General features: G+C 38.2%; 1 protein-coding gene and 1 long non-coding RNA gene across 5 annotated transcripts; one reads left to right on the forward strand and one right to left on the reverse strand.

Moving 5' to 3' along the window:
- Nucleotides 1-1260: 1260 nt before the first annotated feature.
- Nucleotides 1261-10861, reverse strand: LOC117324516. The gene is made up of 3 exons (XR_004532003.1): nt 10760-10861; nt 10500-10639; nt 1261-1599 (listed from the first exon to the last, which is right to left on the reverse strand). It is a non-coding gene; the product is annotated as an uncharacterized LOC117324516 (long non-coding RNA).
- On the forward strand, nt 1594-17709 carry LOC117324515 (myosin-11-like). 4 transcript variants are annotated; one of them, XM_033880417.1, is made up of 5 exons: nt 1594-1722; nt 10790-10954; nt 15400-15624; nt 15787-15937; nt 16554-17709. In XM_033880417.1, the coding sequence occupies exons 2-5, from the start codon at nt 10808-10810 to the stop codon at nt 16838-16840; spliced, it is 810 nt and encodes a 269-aa protein (XP_033736308.1). In that variant the 5' UTR covers nt 1594-1722; nt 10790-10807; the 3' UTR covers nt 16841-17709. The 4 variants fall into 4 exon arrangements, with proteins under 4 accessions (XP_033736308.1, XP_033736309.1, XP_033736307.1 ...); XM_033880418.1 differs by lacking the exon at nt 1594-1722 and adding an exon at nt 10457-10550; XM_033880416.1 differs by lacking the exon at nt 1594-1722 and adding an exon at nt 10508-10620.
- Nucleotides 17710-22478: the final 4769 nt, after the last annotated feature.

Raw genomic sequence — 22478 nt, forward strand, 5'->3', positions numbered from 1 at the left:
ACATACATTATGCTAAAAATGAGGAACACTGAAGCCATGTTTACGGAATAACATATGTATCCTTGTAGTCAGAAGGTCTTATAAATCCTTCTGTAGTTCATACCAAACAATGCTAGTATTCATTATACATACGTATTTACTGTGACTTTTAACACAATATACATGTATCATTAAGTCAATACTATAAATCAATACATGAGGAATACTGAGTGACATATCATGATGACATCTAAAACAAAACTTCACCTATTCAAAGGTCGAATCCTCATACATATACAATTACAGGTTTTATATTTCTACCTGGACGTCACCATTGTAACTGTTCCCATAGATACCACAGAGACCGGGCACACATTCCCAACCAACGGTCGGTACGTTGTATTATAAGTACATTTTACACTATGTATATAGGAAATGTTGCTACTACAACATCAATTTTAGCACCCGGCGAGGGTAATGGGTCACCTGGCGAGGGTAATGGGTCACCCGGCGAGGGTAATGGGTCGCCCGGCGAGGGTTATGGGTCACCCGGCGAGGGTAATGGGTCACCCGGCGAGGGTAATGGGTCACCCGGCGAGGGTAATAGGTCACCCGGCGAGGGTAATGGGTCACTCGGCGAGGGTAATAGGTCATCCGGCGAGGGTAACTGGTCACCCGGCGATGGTAATAGATCACCCGGCGAGGGTAATGGGTCACTCAGCGAGGGTAATAAGTCACCCGGCGAGGGTAATGGGTCACCCGGCGAGGTTAACTGGTCTGCCGGCGAGGGTAATGGGTCACCCGGCGAGGGTAATAGGTCGCCCGGCGAGGATAACGGGTTACCTGGCGAGGGTAATATGTCATCCGGCGAGGGTAAGCAATTGTGTTGACATAAAAGGAGAAGAAAAAAACGTCAGAATTTGTGACTCTTCGGGACATTGTATTATAAAAGTTGGGGCGAAATATAGTATTTGGCACCTTAAGACTGACCTTGGGCATAGAAGAGGCATGTCATAAGGGTTAAGCTGTTGTTTTTATCGGACATTAAGCATGACGAAGTGATTGTGTTATTCCCATCCCTCTTTGTGTCTGTTAGTTCAATGAATTCTAACATAACCTGGAACTACTCACCTGTGTGCTAACGACAAATTTAAACAAGATTAAAACTGAGCGAGAGAACGTTGACCTTTGCTGATACCAAGGTCACCCGTTTTGATGTAAATAATATTTACCAACATGTAGCACAAACTGAATGTTTATACATGTATGTCGACTGACGCAATGGAGACACATGGAATCATTTTATTACCTAACACAGCTGTAATGTAATTCTGAAGGTGACATGCTATAATATGCAATAAATCACTTGTATTTGTGACTGTAAACAGTGGCCACTTGAGTAGCCATTACGACATAACACATTTCCCATTGTTGTAGTCGGACAGTTGGTAAGTTCTCAGGAATCTATTCCCAGACAGACATTGTCTTAATCAAGTGGGTCACGTATACTGATCATGAGTAGGTCTGATGTGTCGCCTTGGTCTTACGTCGTCACGGCTGACTGAACACAGCGATGACGTCAATCACCGCGACCTCCGTTGCAAGAGCTGGCATTACGGCCTGAAATGAAAACAAATGCGATAACTGTTCTGATGCTCTGAGTTGGACTATTATTTCTCCGTGAGATATTTAGATTCGTTATCCCGAAACCTGACTTTTTCGTTACAAACATTGTCGCCGCAGGTGAGTACAATAAGTGGTTTTATTTCATGCAATTAACTGTAGAAATGTTCACCTGGTAATTTTAGAACAAGTCGTGATTGTATTATGCTAATATAGAAAATATATTGATATACTGAAATAGTTATGACGTATGGTGAAAAGCCGTGACTAGACCTCAGTTACAACCGAATTTCTAACCTAGCCAACATTTTTGCACTATTTCTGTATAATATAATAAATTGTATCGCAATAAGTAATCGGTCTAATGACACACCAGCATACTAATGATTTTTATATTAAAGGAGGCTTGTGTGATCTACTTCACACGCTTCATTTAAAACTAATTATATATTTGAATTCATAAAAGTAAATCGTAGTATATTGTAAAATAAAAATAGGCTTAAGATGTGAACTACCTGTTGTAATAGCCCCATGTTTGCTAATTAATATTTGTTCAATTTATATCCAGGTATATATACAATACGATTCAGGTGTTTTTATCATCTAATAGACGATTTGTAAGTACGATCATGTCAGAATATCGGAGGTTTATCACTTCGACATCAAAATTTCCGTTTCAAGAATGTCGTCGTGGTGCTATGATAGAAGCCGTACTGTTGATTGATTAGGCGAATTGCCTCTGAAGATCATGTGCTTAATTTATTTCGTTTAGTTCATTTTAGCAATTTAATTTCATTGAAAGGTGCTTATCTTGTGTCTTTGTACAACCCCTAAAGGCCCCGACAAAGCACCAGTCAAAACGTGTTTCCTCATTTGTGATAGTCATCTTTGGTAATCGGCGAATGTCAATTTGATGTTGCATGCCAATTGATTTATTAACATATTTTTACTTAGTGGCCGGTAGAAAACAGTCTACTATCCATTAGATGTCTATTTCTCGGATCAGCCCTGTAAAAGCCGCGTCTCTCCTGTTCGTATCTTACGCGAAAGAAGTTTACACAACTACCTATCAATACCGAATCTCTCAATATATCAAATGGTATTGATACTAAATGTTTACAGGACAATTTGTCAGACCCTCTGTACGCCGCACCACAACTGTCCGACCACAACTTGTCAACACCAAATATGTCTGCTGGCAATTTGTAGATATGAATTATTTACATTAAGATAATGTCATTTACACACGTTCAACATGCCAAATAATCTATTTAACCTCGGTGTATCATTCATAAATAGTTTTACTGCCCTAATCATATCATGGGACGTATAGTATTTAAGTTAATATTTTCTTTCTTGTTTGCAAAATGAAAGTAGAGTTACAGAAAATTTTCAAACTTTTGGTTTGGTAAACCGCAAAAATTTGAACCATCGAAAAATGTAGCCTTTACAGTTTATGCTATTGTTTTATGACATTTTAAATGTTTCGTCATATGTTGCTAACACCGTTTAACCACAAATGAATTAATCCATAGATGTAGTCTATTATTTATTTTTTTGCAATAGGCAAAGCGTGTGACGTTCTCTTCTATACAATCGTGTCAACAGTACATGTAAACAAATACAATTTCTAAATAACTCCTTAATCAATGTGTCCCATGATCGAGGTAGTAATCGTCACTTACGGACCTTCTCTTTAGATAAACCACATTACACTACGGAACTATATCATGTATTCCACATTTAAATAATTCTCTTAAAATTAGACAAATCCGTGTTATCGATATTGTAATTTCTTTCTTGCGTTTCCGAATACGCATATCACTTTTGATGTTTAAAATATCTTTCCATCATAAGACCTCGACAATATTTCTTCAATAATTATATACAAAATACTGTTTTGTTTGACGTTACTTATCAAGCGTATGGATACGGATGCGTACCAACATGGTTTGGTGACTAATGACACATAATAGTTCCATTTTAAAACATACCACGAACTTTATTTCCAAAAGGTATGCATACCCTAGTTTGATGCAGTAAATTGTAAACTGAATTGTAAACTGAAAGAATTTCAATTCGTTGAATGTTTACCCTAGAATAAGACATTGTATATTACGTCACTGTATAACTCACAAGTGATAGACGGAATATATTATGATAAGTTATGATAAACAGCGTACAGAAACTTTCATTACATGAGCTTGACGTTAAGTACGGCCGTCACTTCTAGTCAGTTTCCGGGAGACCGCCACAACTACACGTGACCTGTGACATTGTGACGCACGTGACATCATTGATGAAACCGTGTTTACATCCTAAGTTCGACCTGTGTTTGATAAATGGCGTATTGATATGTTCATGTTATCCCCGTGCTAACCTGCTCCTACCTGTACGTTACTTGTCTCATTCATCGAATATTACATCATTAAAACAGAATTAGTCAAGCCATCATTCACTTTTAAAAAACTGAACCCTGCTTTTATTGACGACAGGTAATTTATCATCAATGTCAATTTAATTTTAAACTAATGTCTTGTTAATACCTTAACTTGGAGTAAAAAAGATTAAAGTCTGCTATGTGTTTTCGATATATACATGCAGTTCAGTGAAGATACAAAGACATAATTGATTATAATTAATTTGTAATAACAGATTTACGATGTATTTTTATCATCGATTACTATTAAATGATAAAGGCAATGAAGAAAATTAAACTACAAACCACAAGTGATAATCAATTTATAAAAAAAATGAATTTTGCAATATTTAATGATATTTAGTATTTGGATTAGTTATATAAGGTACATGTTATATGCACACGTTGTTTTAAACAGGCGTGCTAATAACTGGCATATCAATTTATGTTTGTATGGCATTAAATGTCCGTGTAAAAACAAGGAGACACCAACAGCAAACATCATATGGGAACGGATGCCAAGGAGACAACAACCGCCAGGGTCATATGAGTACGGATTTCAAGGAGACATCAACAGCCAGGGTCATGTGACGACGGGTACCAAGGAGACACCAACAGACAGGGTCATGTGACGACGGGTACCAAGGAGACACCAACAGACAGGGTCATGTGACTACGGGTACCAAGGAGACACCAACAGACAGGGTCATATGACGACGGGTACCAAGGAGACACCAACAGACAGGGTCATGTGACGACGGCTACCAAAGAGACCCCAACAAAGTGATGCTACGTACACAGCAGATCAATGTTAGTCTGTTTAATGTCCCTTAAACAGAATACAATTCGCGATTCTACTGAGTAATCACATTTTAAGTCGACGCTTATTCATCAACAATTACAACTCCCGAAATTAGACTATACATAGATTGTATTCCACGTCACATAATCTTTACAATAGTCTATAAAAATGTCACTCATGACATTGCTCTACTTATGATTCATATACACCAACAATAGTACCTCTATACAGTCAGGATGTAAATATACGGAAGACGACAAAACAAAGGCATTATAACATAGCCATACACATTGAATAAGATATTACTAGTATATGACAATATTATCTATAATGACAATCATACTGTATACATACATGTTTATGAGGAGGACAGATGTCCTTAGTAAGTTGTGTCTGTGTATATTGTAATGTATCCTCAGAACTGAAATCCTTTCATTGATATAGCGTTTGCTTTTGCTAAATGGAATTAGGAAGAAGGTCGAAGCCATTATAGTTTAGTGTTGTAGATATGTAGGCTAGGCATACTACTATAACTTAATTTATGCATTTAATTACATTCAAATCAACAATTCAGCATCTAAACCTTCAGTAATAGTTCAATGTTCACTTTCACTTTGCAGTTATGCTTTTCTTTTCTCGACCCCTATTCCCTTTTACATTGACTGAAGTTAAAGACCAATGTTATGAAACTAATTAACTCATAAAGTAGTATGTCAATGGTATAGTCTTGAACCAGTTCGGGCTGAAGTTATTCCCAGAATCCACTATTTCTGTCATTAAAGGAGTTTTTTATGTTGTCTCCGATCTAACCCTTTGTTCCGGTAATATGGGAATCCCTGATACGTGGTAGAACAATACTACTGTAATAGGTAGGTTATATCACACCTGGTATGTTTTATGAAAATGACATTACCGGATGGAAAACATTGAGTACCAAAGTTGTAACGTACATGTAGCTTTATACTTCGTGGAGAGGTTATGAACGTAAGGGACAAAGAGATGTAGACTGCAGACTTCGTTATAAAAAGTGCTGTAGATATGGGAGATATGGTGTCTTCATTAACATCATCATATATTTCGTGGAGACGTTATGAACGAGAGGAACAAAGAGATGTAGACTGCAGACTTCGTTATAAAAAGTGCTGTAGATATGGGAGATGTGGTGTCCTCATTGGCATCATCATATACTTCGTGGAGACGTTATGAACGTAAGGAACAAAGAGATGTAGACTGACTATGTGGGGAGATATGGTGTCCTCAACAATAACATCATAAAGTAGCAAGTCAGCCATTGTCATTCCACAGATGTGACGGATAGTGATGAGTTATAGGCTCCAGAAGGTCGACAACACAGAAGTCCCAATCGTAAGACATCCTCAATATGAATATTCAACACCTACTAAAGTTGTACTAAAAGACATGACTAAGACTATAAAGACAGAACGGAACGCATATATGCTAAATGTCGCCATGGTTACGACTATCCCGACTCTTCTTAATCATTATCTGAAATAACAATACGATTCCTTCAAGATTTCTTCAATAATTGCACGAAAGGCACACTCGATATTAGCATCTTTAAAACAATATATAATTCAACTACATGGTCAGCATCAGAAAGCTGTTCCGTCCTTTTACAGTTCATCAGTGTTAATGCTTAAGAGGCAACTTAGGAAGCTCAAAATCTGGATGCCAAGGTGCATTAGCCTCCCTATTCAAAATATTTGTTATAATTTTCAACTTTCAAATTGATAGTAGAGACATGCCAAGATATCTTTAATAATTGACGAGGATCAGCATATGTATTCACAAGACGTTAAGACAGAACATGCGTTATCATAAGGGTTACCATCCAAATGTATAATCTACGTTGACCACAGAGTCCTCTTTAATACAGCATGATATGAATGATTAGTGTTAGCAGTAAGAGGATGCACCGTTAAACTCCACATGGCCACATCAACAGGATCAAGGATATACTACATTCGATAAACCAGGATATTCCTTGGATGCCCTTTTAGCCGGTGGAAGTCTCACTGAAGCAAACCTTGCCGTGTGACAAAAGTAGCAGTACCTAAACGTTAAAACACAATGACAATTCGGAACAGAAACAGACAATAGCAATTAGTGTTATCAAAACAAAATGGGAGACTTTAAATACCATGAACCATGATTCCTTCGGTATCCAGGGATGTATCACCAATATAACAGGCGTCGGGCCGTAGTCTCTGATTACGTAGGTATTTAATTTTGAGCAGATTAACCTAATATATGTATTAGCTGGGCGTTATCATTTCAATATTCATTCGACCATAGTGTGCAGAAGTATGACGTCGGTAGTATTAACATAAGTATGTACGTTATCTAGAATCATGGTGGTGACAGTTGAAGGTCGATGGTGGTGACAGTTAAACCCCTGCGGCTATGATCTGACACCGTGTAAAGTTCAGACCACGCCGTACTTTGTAGGTATATAAGCAAATCAAATATATGTATATTATATTACCTGGACACGTTTCTTGCAAAAAAAGATGCAAACTATGTTTGTAAACAAAGTATGCGTTGTTGTAAAGAAAGAAAATATATAGATAATGCATTACGATACCAATAATGTCCTGCTCAAAGCGTCTGAGATATAGATAATGCCTAGAGTGTTGTACATTTAAGAAACAAGTCAGAAATTGAGTGTACTTAATAATTTTACCAATGTTAGTTTCACACATAATGTCAACATATAGCTAACTACTTGGTATTACAAGGAAGCACTAGGTATCGATTGCTAAATAACTGTAGGAAATTAATGTGTCCATATATTACAATAACTTCTAATTTCTATTATAATATTAATAAAGAGATCAATAAAAAGTTAGCTGATACTGTCATTGGTATACTTCAGATATTTTTGGTCCTTAATTTGAAATTAGTTTGAGGAATATCATAACAAAATAGCAGAATATCTGTCCTATGTATGATTTTACTTCGATACAGGTTAACATATATAAGTGTTAGTGCGTCCTTGCCGGGCGTTACCTTTCATGTAGATGCAAAAACAGATATACAATGTACATTATTATGTATGTATTATAGTTCCTATGAAAGGTTTAAGACAGGTATGAATGATAGCAAGAAAACAACAGTCCATTGTTATGTGATAATGACAGACATGTTATGATATTTATCACCGCCGACCTACAAGAAACAGACAGCTAGATTTATATCTGTAAACCAATTAAGGACGTGCGGTATATAACAATTACCCTAATAGCAGTACTTCTTATGAAACTCGTCTCCATTAGTACTTCTTACCAACCTGGCCTCCATTAGTACTTCTTACCAACCTGGCCTCCATTAGTACTTCTTACCAACCTGGCCTCCATTAATACTTCTTACCAGCCTGGCATCCATTATTACTTCTTACCAACCTGGCCTCCATTAATACTTCTTACCAACCTGGCATCCATTAGTTCTTTTACCAACCTGGCCTCCATTAGTTCTTTTACCAACCTGGCCTCCATTAGTACTTCTTACCAACCTGGCCCCAATTAGTTCTTTTACCAACCTGGCCTCCATTAGTACTTCTTACCAACCTGGCCCCCATTAGTACTTCTTACCAACCTGGCCCCCATTAGTACTTCTTACCAACCTGGCCCCCATTAGTACTTCTTACCAATCTGGCCTCCATTATTACTTCTTACCAACCTGGCCCCCATTAGTTCTTCTTACCAACCTGGCCTCCATTAGTACTTCTTACCAACCTGGCCTCCATTAGTACTTCTTACCAACCTGGCCTCCATTAGTACTTCTTACCAACCTGGCCTCCATTAGTACTTCTTACCAGCCTGGTCTCCATTAGTACTTCTTACCAACCTGGCCTCCATTAGTACTTCTTACCAACCTGGCCTCCATTAGTACTTCTTACCAACCTGGCCTCCATTAGTTCTTTTACCAACCTGGCCTCCATTAGTACTTCTTACCAACCTGGCCTCCATTAGTACTTCTTACCAACCTGGCCTCCATTAGTTCTTTTACCAACCTGGCCTCCATTAGTACTTCTTACCAACCTGGCCTCCATTAGTACTTCTTACCAACCTGGCCCCCATTAGTTCTTCTTACCAACCTGGCCTCCATTAGTACTTCTTACCAACCTGGCCTCCATTAGTACTTCTTACCAACCTGGCATCCATTAGTACTTCTTACCAACCTGGTCTCCATTAGTACTTCTTACCAGCCTGGCATCCATTATTACTTCTTACCAACCTGGCCTCCATTATTACTTCTTACCAACCTGGCATCCATTATTACTTCTTACCAACCTGGCCTCCATTAGTACTTCTTACCAACCTGGCCTCCATTAGTACTTCTTACCAACCTGGCCTCCATTAGTTCTTCTTACCAACCTGGCCTCCATTAGTACTTCTTACCAGCCTGGCCTCCATTAGTACTTCTTACCAACCTGGCCTCCATTAGTACTTCTTACCAATTTGGTCTCCATAAGTACTTCTTACCAACCTGGCCGCCATTAGAACTTCTTACCAACCTGGCCTCCATTAATACTTCTTACCAACCTGGCCTCCATTAGTACTTCTCACCAACCTGGTCTCCATTATTACTTCTTACCAACCTGGCCTCCATTAGTTCTTCTTACCAACTTGGTCTCCATAAGTACTTCTTACCAGCCTGGCCTCCATTATTACTTCTTACCAACCTGGCCTCCATTAGTACTTCTTACCAACTTGGCATCCATTAGTACTTCTTACCAACCTGGCCTCCATTAGTACTTCTTACCAACCTGGCCTCTATTAGTACTTCTTACCAACTTGGCCTCCATTAGTATTTCTGATGAACCTTTCCTTCACTATTACTTCTGACGAGCCTGCCTCCCTATATGTGTACCCACGAGGTTCGGTTCTACACCAGGACTAGTTCCTAAAGTATAAATCTGTTGGAGGCTACGATGTTAATAGTACCTTTAGTTAATTCAATAAAGAATTTAAGTATTTGGTCAATCTATTTCTCAGACTATTGTCATTGGTTTAGAATTCTCAGACTATTGTCATTGGTTTAGAATTCTCAGACTATTGTCATTGGTTTAGAATTCTCAGACTATTGTCATTGGTTTAGAATTCTCAGACTATTGTCATTGGTTTAGAATTATCAGACTATTGTCATTGGTTTAGAATTCTCAGACTATTGTCATTGGTTTAGAATTCTCAGACTATTGTCATTGGTTTAGAATTCTCAGACTATTGTCATTGGTTTAGAATTCTCAGACTATTGTCATTGGTTTAGAATTCTCAGACTATTGTAGTATCGAAGTAGTGAAGTGGTTTTTTTTTTATCAAACTATTATAAATAACACATTAAAACAACTAACCGAGCATACCACGTGCAATCATACTGATACCACAACCTATTCATGAAAATTAATTAATTTCTAGCGTTTGAACACTAGGACGCATTAACATTTACCATGTTAACATGACAGTATATATGTACAGTGTACATATACAAGTGTAAGGTATCAACATTACAGTGCATATGTCTATACATGTGTAAGCTATCTACCTAAAGGCTTTACTATACACACAACTTTGTGCAATAAGTGGTGTACCTTCTCTACTAATTAATATCGTTACTTCATAAACGATAACGTATACAGGTAGATCATTGACTCACCCCGGGCCTTCCACACGACGGACGCTCTAACAGGTCGAGAACAACATCACTGTAAGTTTCGTGGAACACGGTCAATGATACCGGTGTCATCCTCCTCCACAGAGGAAACAGACAACAGCAGGTACACCTTTACCAAACATCTATCAACAGAAAGAGCTTTGCTTCAGGCATTAGGAGATGACGAAAAGGGGTTATGTTTTGATTTCATTTGCTGCTGTTGATGACAAACATCGTCAATATAAAAGCTGTGGTTTTTCTACCTGTTACAGTTTATATTCCACTGTTTTCAGATATCACAACATAAGACAATGGCCACTACCAACAGTACCCCAGTCCGCCGTCGGAGTAGTGACGGATTGATGGACACTGCGGACAATTTAGTGGACAGACTGGACGAGCTTGCAGACATCCTGACCTCAGTCGAGGCCGAGTACGTCAAGGTACGTACTCCGCAGGTAAATATCGTTTATAATACTGTAGACATATAGCTTCTTATGTAGCTGTAATTAGGTTTAATTAGCTAGTTTTAACATTAATTAGTAGCAATGTATCTATGCATGTACAGTTAAAGTGTAGCAACAACTTAGAAGCAATCTATGATATTTATATTAATCCGTGTGTGTTATATTCGAGATATTTAAAAAATAAAAAAAGAGCATACCGTCACTGAGTAAATGTTTAATTGATTTATCAGATTTCTCCACGTTAAATTTATATTAACAGTAATTGCCAAGAACTGTAATATATTTAGTTTCGTTACTTATTACATGTAGTATGTTTACTTTCGCTCCTAACTTATAGTGTTAGCTACTCGTTTAGATACTAGATAGTATCCATCTGTTTATTGGGAATGTGATGTCATCCAAAAATATTATTTGTTCAACCCGTGCTTGTGGTTGCCTTTAATGGTGTCGATGTAGTGCACATTTCTCAAGGAAGAATATGAATATTTATTACATTTTTACCAGTGAAATATCAAAAATTATTCATTCTATAAAAGTGATATTTTTCAATTTTTCACTAGTGAAAAATATCACTTTTGCTGATTTGACCAATCAAATTAATGATGAGAAAATACCAAAATAATTGACCAATCAGAAAGCCCGACATATATCTCAGCACCTGGACAGGGGGAACTACATTTTTTGTTTACAAATTATCGCTGTAGGCCTAGTTAACATACTGGGTAGGTTTTTCGTTGATAAAAAATGTAATAAACAGAATATCTAACAGTGTCTTCAGTAATACCAAATATATTTCACTCGTGCGGCTAATATTTAGATATTTTTCACTCGTGCTGCGCACTCGTGAAAAATATCAAAATATTAGCCCCACTCGTGAAATATATTTGGTATTACTGAAAACACTGTTAGATATCCTCTATATGTGTATCTAGTGCTCTTCTTCTGAAAGATACATAGACATATATATTATCCACAATTATCCTGTCATTGAAGAATAACTCAAATTCAGAGTAGTATATAGACGTCGATAAATAATGGAGTAAAATGTATCTGTTTATATGAGGTAAGTTGAAATTCTGAAAATAGTAGTCACAGAAAATAATGTCATTGAAAATATACGTGTGTTGAAGTTATAGGGTTACCAAAGAGGTTGAACAAAAATGATTCCATCGTTACAGTTAGTATTTCGTAAAGAATTATGATTATATTAATTTTCCAAGAGCATGAAATTTCAATATTTGTAGAGATAGAATCAAATGATATAATATCCTTCTTGATTCAATCAATGGAAAATGTGAGGAAAACTGCCCTTAATGTAGATATAATTTACACAAACCCTACTCTGTAGAAATAATACCCACGAATAATGTAGATATAATTTACACAAACCCTACTCCGTAGAAATAATACCCACGAATAATGTAGATATAATTTACACAAACCCTACTCTGTAGAGATAATGTAGATATAATTTACACAAACCCTACTCTGTAGAGATAATGTAGATATAATTTACACAAACCCTACTCCGTAGAAATAATACCCACGAATAATGTAATCTTATCTTCCTGAAGGAATGATAAAATGGTTCATTGTTGTCATATAAATATTCACCCTACACAATTTATACACATTTGAATATTACTATAGGTTTCTGTTTGATTCCTTAATTGATTGATCAGTTAAATACGTAACGTATGCCTTATGTTTAAGGATATTTTTGATATGAAGATGATTTGATGATGACTCTTGAAATGTATTGAAATGTATGTCATGTTTTTTGTTTTGTTTGGGTTTTTGTTTGGGTTTTTTTTTGGGGGGGGGGGGGGGGGGGTCATTTTCTTTTTAGAATGTATGGTTTTCTGTTGATATCGTGTTTGTTAGGTTTTTATTTCCAGTACATTTTATATGTATGTAAACGGTGTTATTTCCTCAGCTGGTTTGATACCCGATCTCGATAGGTAAACTATACGTGTTGGGGTTATTCCACGCTTTATTTCCCCCCTGTTCCATACTACAGACATAATTTGGACAGCACAGAGATATTTCCATTATACCGTTGTAATGTGTTACCCTGTCTAACCCTCCATCAGCTTATTCTGAGGTTATCCCGATGACCATAGAATACATATGTATACAGAAAGATATCCAGAAATCTGACAAAAAAAGAGAAAGAAAATCATATTCGTCAAATTTGATTTATTGTCCGCTTGGAGCATCATCGGAAACCCACGAGACTGTTCACGTGACACAGTCGTAGAGCAGAGTCTCGTTGGTTTCTGACGATGGCTGGGGTAATAGCTGGAAAGATCGATCATCAATCAATTTAACTATTTAAACGCGTTATACCAAAATGCATGCAGATGAAAGACTTACATTTGCTGTTGTTTAACGTAATATACAACTATATAATGCTTGGCTGAGTTACAAACATGTGCACATGTGTCTGACGTTCTTTTGGAATCCAATATTGAATATTATGTATTGAATTATGTGGCCTTGCACCTCCAAATTTAGATTCTGACTTTCCTTTTATCCACTATTACTGACGAGCCTAAGAAAAACGAAACGACTGTATGTTTTAGTTTAATTCAGTATTTGACTCTACTGTGCCTTACTCTTACCTTTCTATTGACTATTGACGTGTCTTACACGTGCCTCTTGTATAATCCTTACAGTTCAAGTTGACCGATTGCATAAAAGACAATTAAAGCAATTGATAAACACTTTTAAATATAAAATTAGTAATGGATACAGTATGGTCCGAGTATTGACATAAACAGCTTCGTAAAACTGTCATCCATCATTCACCATTTAGTGATGCCAGACGACAAACATTCCGTATTACACAATAGGAATTTAAATAAAGAAATCAAAACCTGCCAACTCAAATGTGTACCCGCCGATGGAACCCAATTTCCTTTTTTAGAATATAAAATACCTGTGGACTGATGTATATAAAACACATTTATAATTGTTTGTACATAATCTACCGGGAGTAAGGATACATAGATAAAAAGACCTAACAGGACAGTAATTACAATATGTATTACATGTTTATGTCTGTTATTGAGGACAGTAATTACAATATGTATTACATGTTTACGTCTGTTATTGAGGACAGTAATTACAATATGTATTACATGTTTATGTCTGTTATTGAGGACAGTAATTACAATATGTATTACATGTTTACGTCTGTTATTGAGGACAGTAATTACAATATGTATTACATGTTTACGTCTGTTATTGAGGACAGTAATTACAATATGTATTACATGTTTACGTCTGTTATTGAGGACAGTAATTACAAATCTATTACATATTTACGTCTGTTATTGAGGACAGTAATTACAATATTTATTACATGTTTATGTCTGTTATTGAGGACAGTAATTACAATATGAATTACATGTTTACGTCTGTTATTGAGGAGTAATTACAATATGTATTACATGTTGACGTATGTTATTGAGGACAGTAATTACAATATGAATTACATGTTGACGTCTGTTATTGAGGAATAATTACAATATGTATTACATGTTTACGTGTGTTATTGAGGACAGTAATTACAATATGTATTACATGTTTACGTCTGTTATTGAGGACAGTAATTACAATATGTATTACATGTTTACGCCTGTTATTGAGGACAGTAATTACAATATGTATTACATGTTTACGTCTGTTATTGAGGACAGTAATTACAATATGTATTACATGTTTACGTCTGTTATTGAGGACAGTAATTACAATATGTATTACATGTTTACGTCCGTTATTGAGGACAGTAATTACAATATGTATTACATATTTACGTCTGTTACTCAAGACAGTAATTACAATATGTATTACATGTTTACGTATGTTATCGAGGATAGTAATCTGAAATGCGTAGTTAATGTTTATACCTCAAATATGCCTGTCATATATTCACCTTATCATCTTAATTGTGTATTAGGTGTCAATCACCAGGGGCCAGTTAAGAAATTTGACAGTTTTAAGACATACTACTGTTAAAAACATGTTATTATTAGATAAAATCGTGGTGTTGTTTATACATGTGCCTCGAGGCGTTTATATAAATCTTTCTTGTAATTCATTTGTATAACTTAACACAGGGATGAATAATAAGATATATTAACGAACTTTTAAGTTATTAATTAATAATGAAAGTGTTTTTTGATACATATTCATATATATGTACATATACCATGTTGTCAAGACCCTGGCTATTAATAGGACGTTAAACAAAATATACCAAACTAAACCAAAATGTGAACACTTTTCCGCTATGTGACATCAAAGTAAGTGAAGCTTATTGCGATTCAATTCGTATACAAATCTCATATCCAAATATAAAGACTGTAGAGTTTCACTTTATCAAAATTAGAATCGATGTATTAATACATTACGACATCGTTCTTTATTAGATGGAAGACGAGGAATTCGATAACCGACAGATCAACCAGACACCTCCAAACCCTCACGCCAGACCAAACAACAGCTTCAAACGACTAAAAGAAGGGCTGGAATCAGCAAGGGCTCTCATTGCGTGTCTGAAGCGGGAAAAATGGCGATTAAGCAGACGTAAACAAAGCGTAGAAATGAGAATGGGTGAACTGGAGGATTATAAAAGCCATTTAAAGCAAGATATGGTAAGCACGCTTTATTCATCTAAAATGCTTGGCTAGGCGAGTTTGTTTTTGTTTTGTTAAGAAAATAACTCTTTCCATTAACGACGAAAGCATTTATTTCATTTTGCGACGAATTGTATTTCCTCGTTATAATTGTTTATTTTTATTTGTTTAACCTTTTAGTCCTCTTTAAATGAAACTGTGGATATATTAAGCATGCGTGTGGTTGACTTGGAAAACGAACTTTGCGAAGCCCAGGAACGACAGGAAAGCCTGGAGTGTGAAAATGAACAGTTAGCTGCCAGACTTAATGTTGCCGAATTTAACTGCAGAGGTATGTGTGATCGTCTATTTGTAAATTGGAGCAGTAATTGGATGTAATTCATCAACTGCTAAAATAACAAATAACCTAATATTCCCTTTCGAAGAGAAGTTTTTATTGTTCCTGTCAAAAGAGAAATTGAAATGTTAACAATACTTGCTGCGCTCTTCGCTTGACTCTATGAAAATAATGTGACAGGTTGTAATGTCATGATACCGTTGCGAAGACGTTTGTATACAATGGGTTAGCTCACTTCCTACTTCACAATGTAAGGCGCAAAAATATCCCTACGGTAGTAAGTTATTTGTCCATAGTATACAATTATCGCACACAGTGACTGGTGACAGTGGAATTTAATATATACAGGAATGCCCTTAATTTGTTATCGTGGTAACATTTCAGTGTTTCGGTTTAATAGTGATATTTTAATTACTTTTTATCATTTTGATAAAGATATAAGTACAATATATTGAAGATCGATATTGGAAAGCCAATACTTTGTACCAGAGTTCCGTGACGGAAAGTGTCAAAGCTTCCACGTCCTTAGACGATATGTAATCAATCGGTATTCTCGTATTACTCCTAGAAATTAAAAATTCTCTATTGTGTTTATTTTATGTTAATACAGAGTTCGAATCCCACAAAAATGACCTACAAGAGGAACTACAAAACGTAAGAATGCTGAGGACTGATTCGTGTCTGCGACAGGAGAATGAAGAGATCAAATCCGAAAAGGAAATTCTGCAAGAGGAGAACCACCATCTCAAGGAGATGATCAGACAATTGGAGGAAGAGTCAAAGCCTCAGAGCCAAGATGGTGGAGCCTTCATGGGACAGACTGAGAAAACACCTGAAGAGAAAGATCTTACTAAAGGAATGGAACAGTTAAATATGGACACTCCCACTTTGGTTTAACTTCAATGGTACATTAGACTGAGCTGTTTTGTTACTATAAGCAGAGCTCAGCTGAAAATGGTGAATTTATAGACATCGATACCGGTCGTATTGGAGGGTTTGAGATAACTTCTGATAAGAGATCGTTGTGCCGAGATGTGACTGGAAGGTATTACGTATTTCACTGCGGCCTAGTCGAATACTAGTAATACATTTGACTGAAGTACCGATCAGACATCGCAGGGTTCCTACTGAGGCTAGAATTGGTATCCCACGGGCACTGGATAATGTTTTCTTGCATAAAGCACTTACATAGAGTTTGCCCTCTGTGAGGAACTTGTTTTTCGTGAATGTTCCATACATTAACGCATTAAACTGCGATGAAATTAACGTATGTAAATTTTACCATTGGAAGTTCTTTTAATTGTCAAGTAAAGCGTCACTACTTTGTAACGTCTTCGTTGTTGACAAATCCAATAATCTCGACGCAAAGTTTGAAGAGTTCATTTAGTCACTTGTTCCTCATATTACTCGGCATAGGTTACCTGTGTGTGAGATTACGTCATCAATGTACAGAATTATTGTTTAAGTTTCCGCCATGATACGTCCATGATCAAGTGTTTTAGTTTCCGCCATGATACGTCCAGTCCTCCGTATTGACACTAGGGGCATTTAGACGTAGTAGCGATGTGTAACGTGTTCAACATTTTACATAAGATACCATTTATCTTATATATTATATGAGCTAATTTATTGGAGATATTTTAATAGTCGCGTTAAATACACTATTAGCTTGGCTTGTCACATGCTTTACTTACAATCTACATTGGTGTCAGTTATTGTATAATATATTTGTGTTCTGATGAAATAAAATATTGTTCAAACTCATACTTAAGAGGTGAATCCTTTTCCCGCTTGTGAGGAATCTTTGGCAACAATATCTAACGTTTTCTACTGTATACAATGCCAGACTGCCGTGTAGTACTGATTGAGTTTGGAGTAAACTCTAAAACTACATATATTAGCGGTAATATCATTTTAGTGAAAATCTGCATAGGTTGAAAGTTATGTAGAATGTCAGACTATCGAGTAGTACTGAGTGAGTTTTGGGTATACTCTAAAACTACATATATTAGTGGTAATGTCATTTTAGTGAAAATCTGCATAGGTTGAAAGTTATGTAGAATGTCAGACTATCGAGTAGTACTGAGTGAGTTTTGGGTATACTCTAAAACTACATATATTAGTGGTAATGTCATTTTAGCGCTCGGAGCTTTGCGATAAAATATTATTGCGAATGTTTCATTTTCGTCGTGCTATTTCTATCATGAGGGCGCCGCCTTAGTATGTTAGAATTGGCAACTCCGCGATAGTTTGAATTTGCCAAAATACAGTCCGTTTACAGTAGAGAGTAATATGTACACTTCCGACTGGTTTTGATGGTATAACATCAGACTATTGTATAAATAACAGTTAGAAATTACAGCAGAACTTTCATTCGCCTCAGATCTGATGAAGAAACTTGCCGACATGACGTTTCCAGATGTAACTTTTTTAAAGTCATAATAGTAATGCCTCTGAGCTCCGGACTCCTATCATCGACACCTGTCATCGTCGTCTATCGTCAACTGTCATCGACACATGTTATCGTCGCCTATCGTCAACTCCTGTAATCGTCACATGTCATCGTCGCATGTCTCCCGAGATGGAAATCCTAGCCAGCCGAGTGGGTAGGAAGCAGCTTTAACTGTGTCTTACCATTGTTATGTTGTCAAATTTCCCTCTAGGAAGAACTCGCCCCGGGGTTTTATATGGGCAATAGAGTCAAAGCTAGGCGAGTATTTAGGTCAATATTTCTACATAGGCAATATAACAGATGTATTCATAATACTTTCTGTCTTTCTCTGCAAGTGATCGAACCCAGGACCCATGGCTTTACCCATTGGTTAGCTTAAAAGAAGTACAAACGTTAACGTTATTTTGACTGAATTGTTTAACTTTGCCGTAGAAGTCATGAATAAGTAATTGCCTTTCCAGCTGACTTGTAGGAAGGATTCTTCTCTTTGCCTAATAGTTGTGACTTCTATCAGAATGCATTCGTATTTTGTATCTCCGAGGGTTGACCGTTCATGATCATCAGAAATATAGAAATATTAATTAGAGATGTCAATTACCGTCCTGTAGTTTGTATTGTCCTTTAATTAAGTCTGAATTGTGACCCTACAACAAAATGATTCATGTCTCATGAAACATAATTAATCAGAACCAGATGACGGTCGAATGAAGCATACCCCACGATATGTACTCGATGCACCAAAACGCACAAATTGGATCGCCTACTTTACGTATCCAACGAAAAAGTCAGCGCGACTGTTTGGTTGAGGCGGAGCACGATATATTTTTCGGGATGCAACTAATTATCACCTTAAATTCAAAACATACAATTAAACTCAAACTTTTGGTGGGTGGTAAAAGTATAAAGTATTTAACTATGGGTATTATATAGAAGGGTGGTAATATTATAAAGTATTTAACTTTGGGTATTATATAGGAGGGTGGTAATAGTATAAAGTATTTAAATATGGGTATTATATAGAAGGGTGGTAATATTATAAAGCATCTAACTATGGGTATTGTATAGAAGGGTGGTAATAGTATAAAGTATTTAAACATTGGTATTGTATAAAGAATATACAACAGCCTGTTCTTTGTCAGCGCTGTGGCATCTTTAATAATCGATTTACCAGCTCCTGGTCGTTTAGAAGTGGAAGAGCGACAACTCTTGGAATCTGCCTACACCAGGGACATGGTGTCAGGCCCAAAGAAAACTCGGTCTACTCTTGGAAAAGCAACAACTCTTGGAATCTGCCTATACACCAGAGACATGGTGTCAGGCCCAAAGAAAACTCGGTCCACTTTTGGAAGAGCAACGAGTCCTGGAATTTGCCTATACACCGGACATAGTGTAAGGGCCAGGGAAAACTCGGGCTGCTCTTGGAAGAGCGACAGCTCTTGCCTTTGAGGATATAGAAACGGATAAAATAAAAGATCAGCAATAAGCGATGCTGCGCATGTAACCAGTATTTATGACGAACATAAGGCAGTTCTCTCCGGTGGCTGTTTTTGAGGCGGGGTCTCCTGGTAGTACTTGCATGGTGACTACCTCGCTGAACAACATACGGTTAGGCCCATCGCCTGTCACCCAGGACAATTAGGGTAGGACCATGTCTGCATCATTTCAGGCAAGTTTGAGTTAAATCCAGCTGGAAGACCTGACCAAATAAAAGAAGTGAACGGTAAGCGGGGACTCGCATATATCCTCCCCCGTCAATAAAATAAATCTGTCATGGGGTCCACGAGATTATATATATTACTTATTTCAGAAGTGGTCAAGCATGACCTTCTACTCTTGGCCGATGGCATCAAATAAACCGGATGTAGAATTTATTGTTGTGATGTTACAGTATGAATATGAACCGAAACTGTCTTGGGAGCTCAAGAGATATGATGCCATGTACTTAACTTTGCATTTTAAAAGTGATCAAGGTCGGATACATGATTTTCAGTTAAGGAGGGGGGGGGGGGGGGGGGGGGGGGGGTGTAAAATTACGGGGGATCCGGGGTAAATGCAAAATCCTGCATTCTAGTACATTCACGATAGATTCATACAATTTTAGGGGGGGGGGGGGGGGGGGGCCTCCCCCTTAATCCGGCAGTGATGATCTAGTGGGACCGTTTAACCTTGTCCAATAACCGCTGGACACTGAATACAAAAAGCATGTTCAAGGGTCTATGGGATATTGTGTACACCAGGTTATCATGAACAGACGTACGCAGTGATTACTATACCCCACCCCCTTCCTTTACTAAGTGGGTACTATACCCCCCCCCCCCCCCCACCTCCTTCCTTTACTAAGTGGGTATTATACCCCACCCCCTCCCTTTACTAAGTGGGTACTATACCCCCAACCCCTCCCTTTACTAAGTGGGTACTATACCCCACCCCCCTCCCTTTACTAAGTGGGTACTATACCCCCACCCCTCCCTTTACTAAGTGGGTACTATACCCCCATCCCTCCCTTTACTAAGTGGGTACTATACCCCACCCCAACCCTTTACCAAGTGGGTACTATACCCCACCCCTCCCTTTACTTAGTGGGTACTATACCCCCACCCCTCCCTTTACTAAGTGGGTAATATACCCCCACCCCTCCCTCTACTAAGTGGGTACTATACCCCCACCCCTCCCTTTACTTAGTGGGTACTATACCCCCGCCCCTCCCTTTACTAAGTGGGTACTATACCCCACCCTCTCCCTTTACTAAGTGGGTACTATACCCCCACCCCCTCCCTTTACTAAGTGGGTACTATACCCCCACCCTCTCCCTTTACTAAGTGGGTACTATACCTCCATCCTCTCCCTTTACTAAGTGGGTACTATACCCCACCCTCTCCCTTTACTAAGTGGGTACTATACCCCCACCCCCTCCCTTTTCTAAGTGGGTACTATACCCCACCCCTCCCTTTTACTAAGTGGGTACTATACCCCACCCCTCCCTTTACTAAGTGGGTACTATACCCCCACCCCCTCCCTTTACTAAGTGGGTACTATACTCCCATCCCTCCCTTTACTAAGTGGGAACTATACCCCCACCCCTCCTTTTACTAAGTGGGTACTATACCCCACCCCTCCCTTTACTAAGTGGGTACTATACCCCCCCCCCCCCCCTTACTAAGTGGGTACTATACCCCCCCCCCCCCCCCCCCCCCCCCCCCCCCCCCCCCCTCTCCCTTTACTAAGTGGGTACTATACCCCCAACCCTCCCTTTACTAAGTGGGTACTATACCCCGCCCCTCCCTTTACTAAGTGGGTGTTATACCACATCCCTTCCTTTACTAAGTGGGTACTATACCCCCACCCCTTTCCTTTACTAAGTGGGTACTATACCCCCACCCCTCCCTTTACTAAGTGGGTACTATACCCCCCCCCCCCTTTCCTTTACTAAGTGGGTACTATACCCCCACCCCTCCCTTTACTAAGTGGGTACTATACCCCCACCCCTTCCCTTTACTAAGTGGGTACTATACCCCCACCCCTCCCTTTACTAAGTGGGTACTATGTCCCACCCCCTCCCTTTACTAAGTGATTACTATACCCCACCCTCTCCCTTTACTAAGTGGGTACTATACCCCCACCCCTCCCTTTACTTAGTGGGTACTATACCCCCACCCTCTCCCTTTACTAAGTGGGTAACTATACCCCCACCCTCTCCATTTACTAAGTGGGTACTATACCCCCACCCCTCCCTTTACTAAGTGGGTACTATACCCCCACCCCTCCCTTTACTAAGTGGGTACTATACCCCCACCCCCTCCCTTTACTAAGTGGGTACTATACCCCACCCCTCCCTTTACTAAGTGGGTACTATACCCCCACCCCTCCCTTTACTAAGTGGGTACTATACCCCACCCCTCCCTTTACTAAGTGGGTACTATACCCCACCCCTCCCTTTACTAAGTGGGTACTATACCCCACCCCTCCCTTTACTTAGTGGGTACTATACCCCCACCCTTCCCTTTACTAAGTGGGTACTATACCCCACCCCCTCCCTTTACTAAGTGGGTACTATACCCCCACCCTCTCCCTTTACTAAGTGGG

Source organism: Pecten maximus, chromosome 3 (genome assembly GCF_902652985.1).
Source record: "Pecten maximus chromosome 3, xPecMax1.1, whole genome shotgun sequence".
Taxonomy (NCBI): Eukaryota; Metazoa; Mollusca; class Bivalvia; order Pectinida; family Pectinidae; genus Pecten; species Pecten maximus.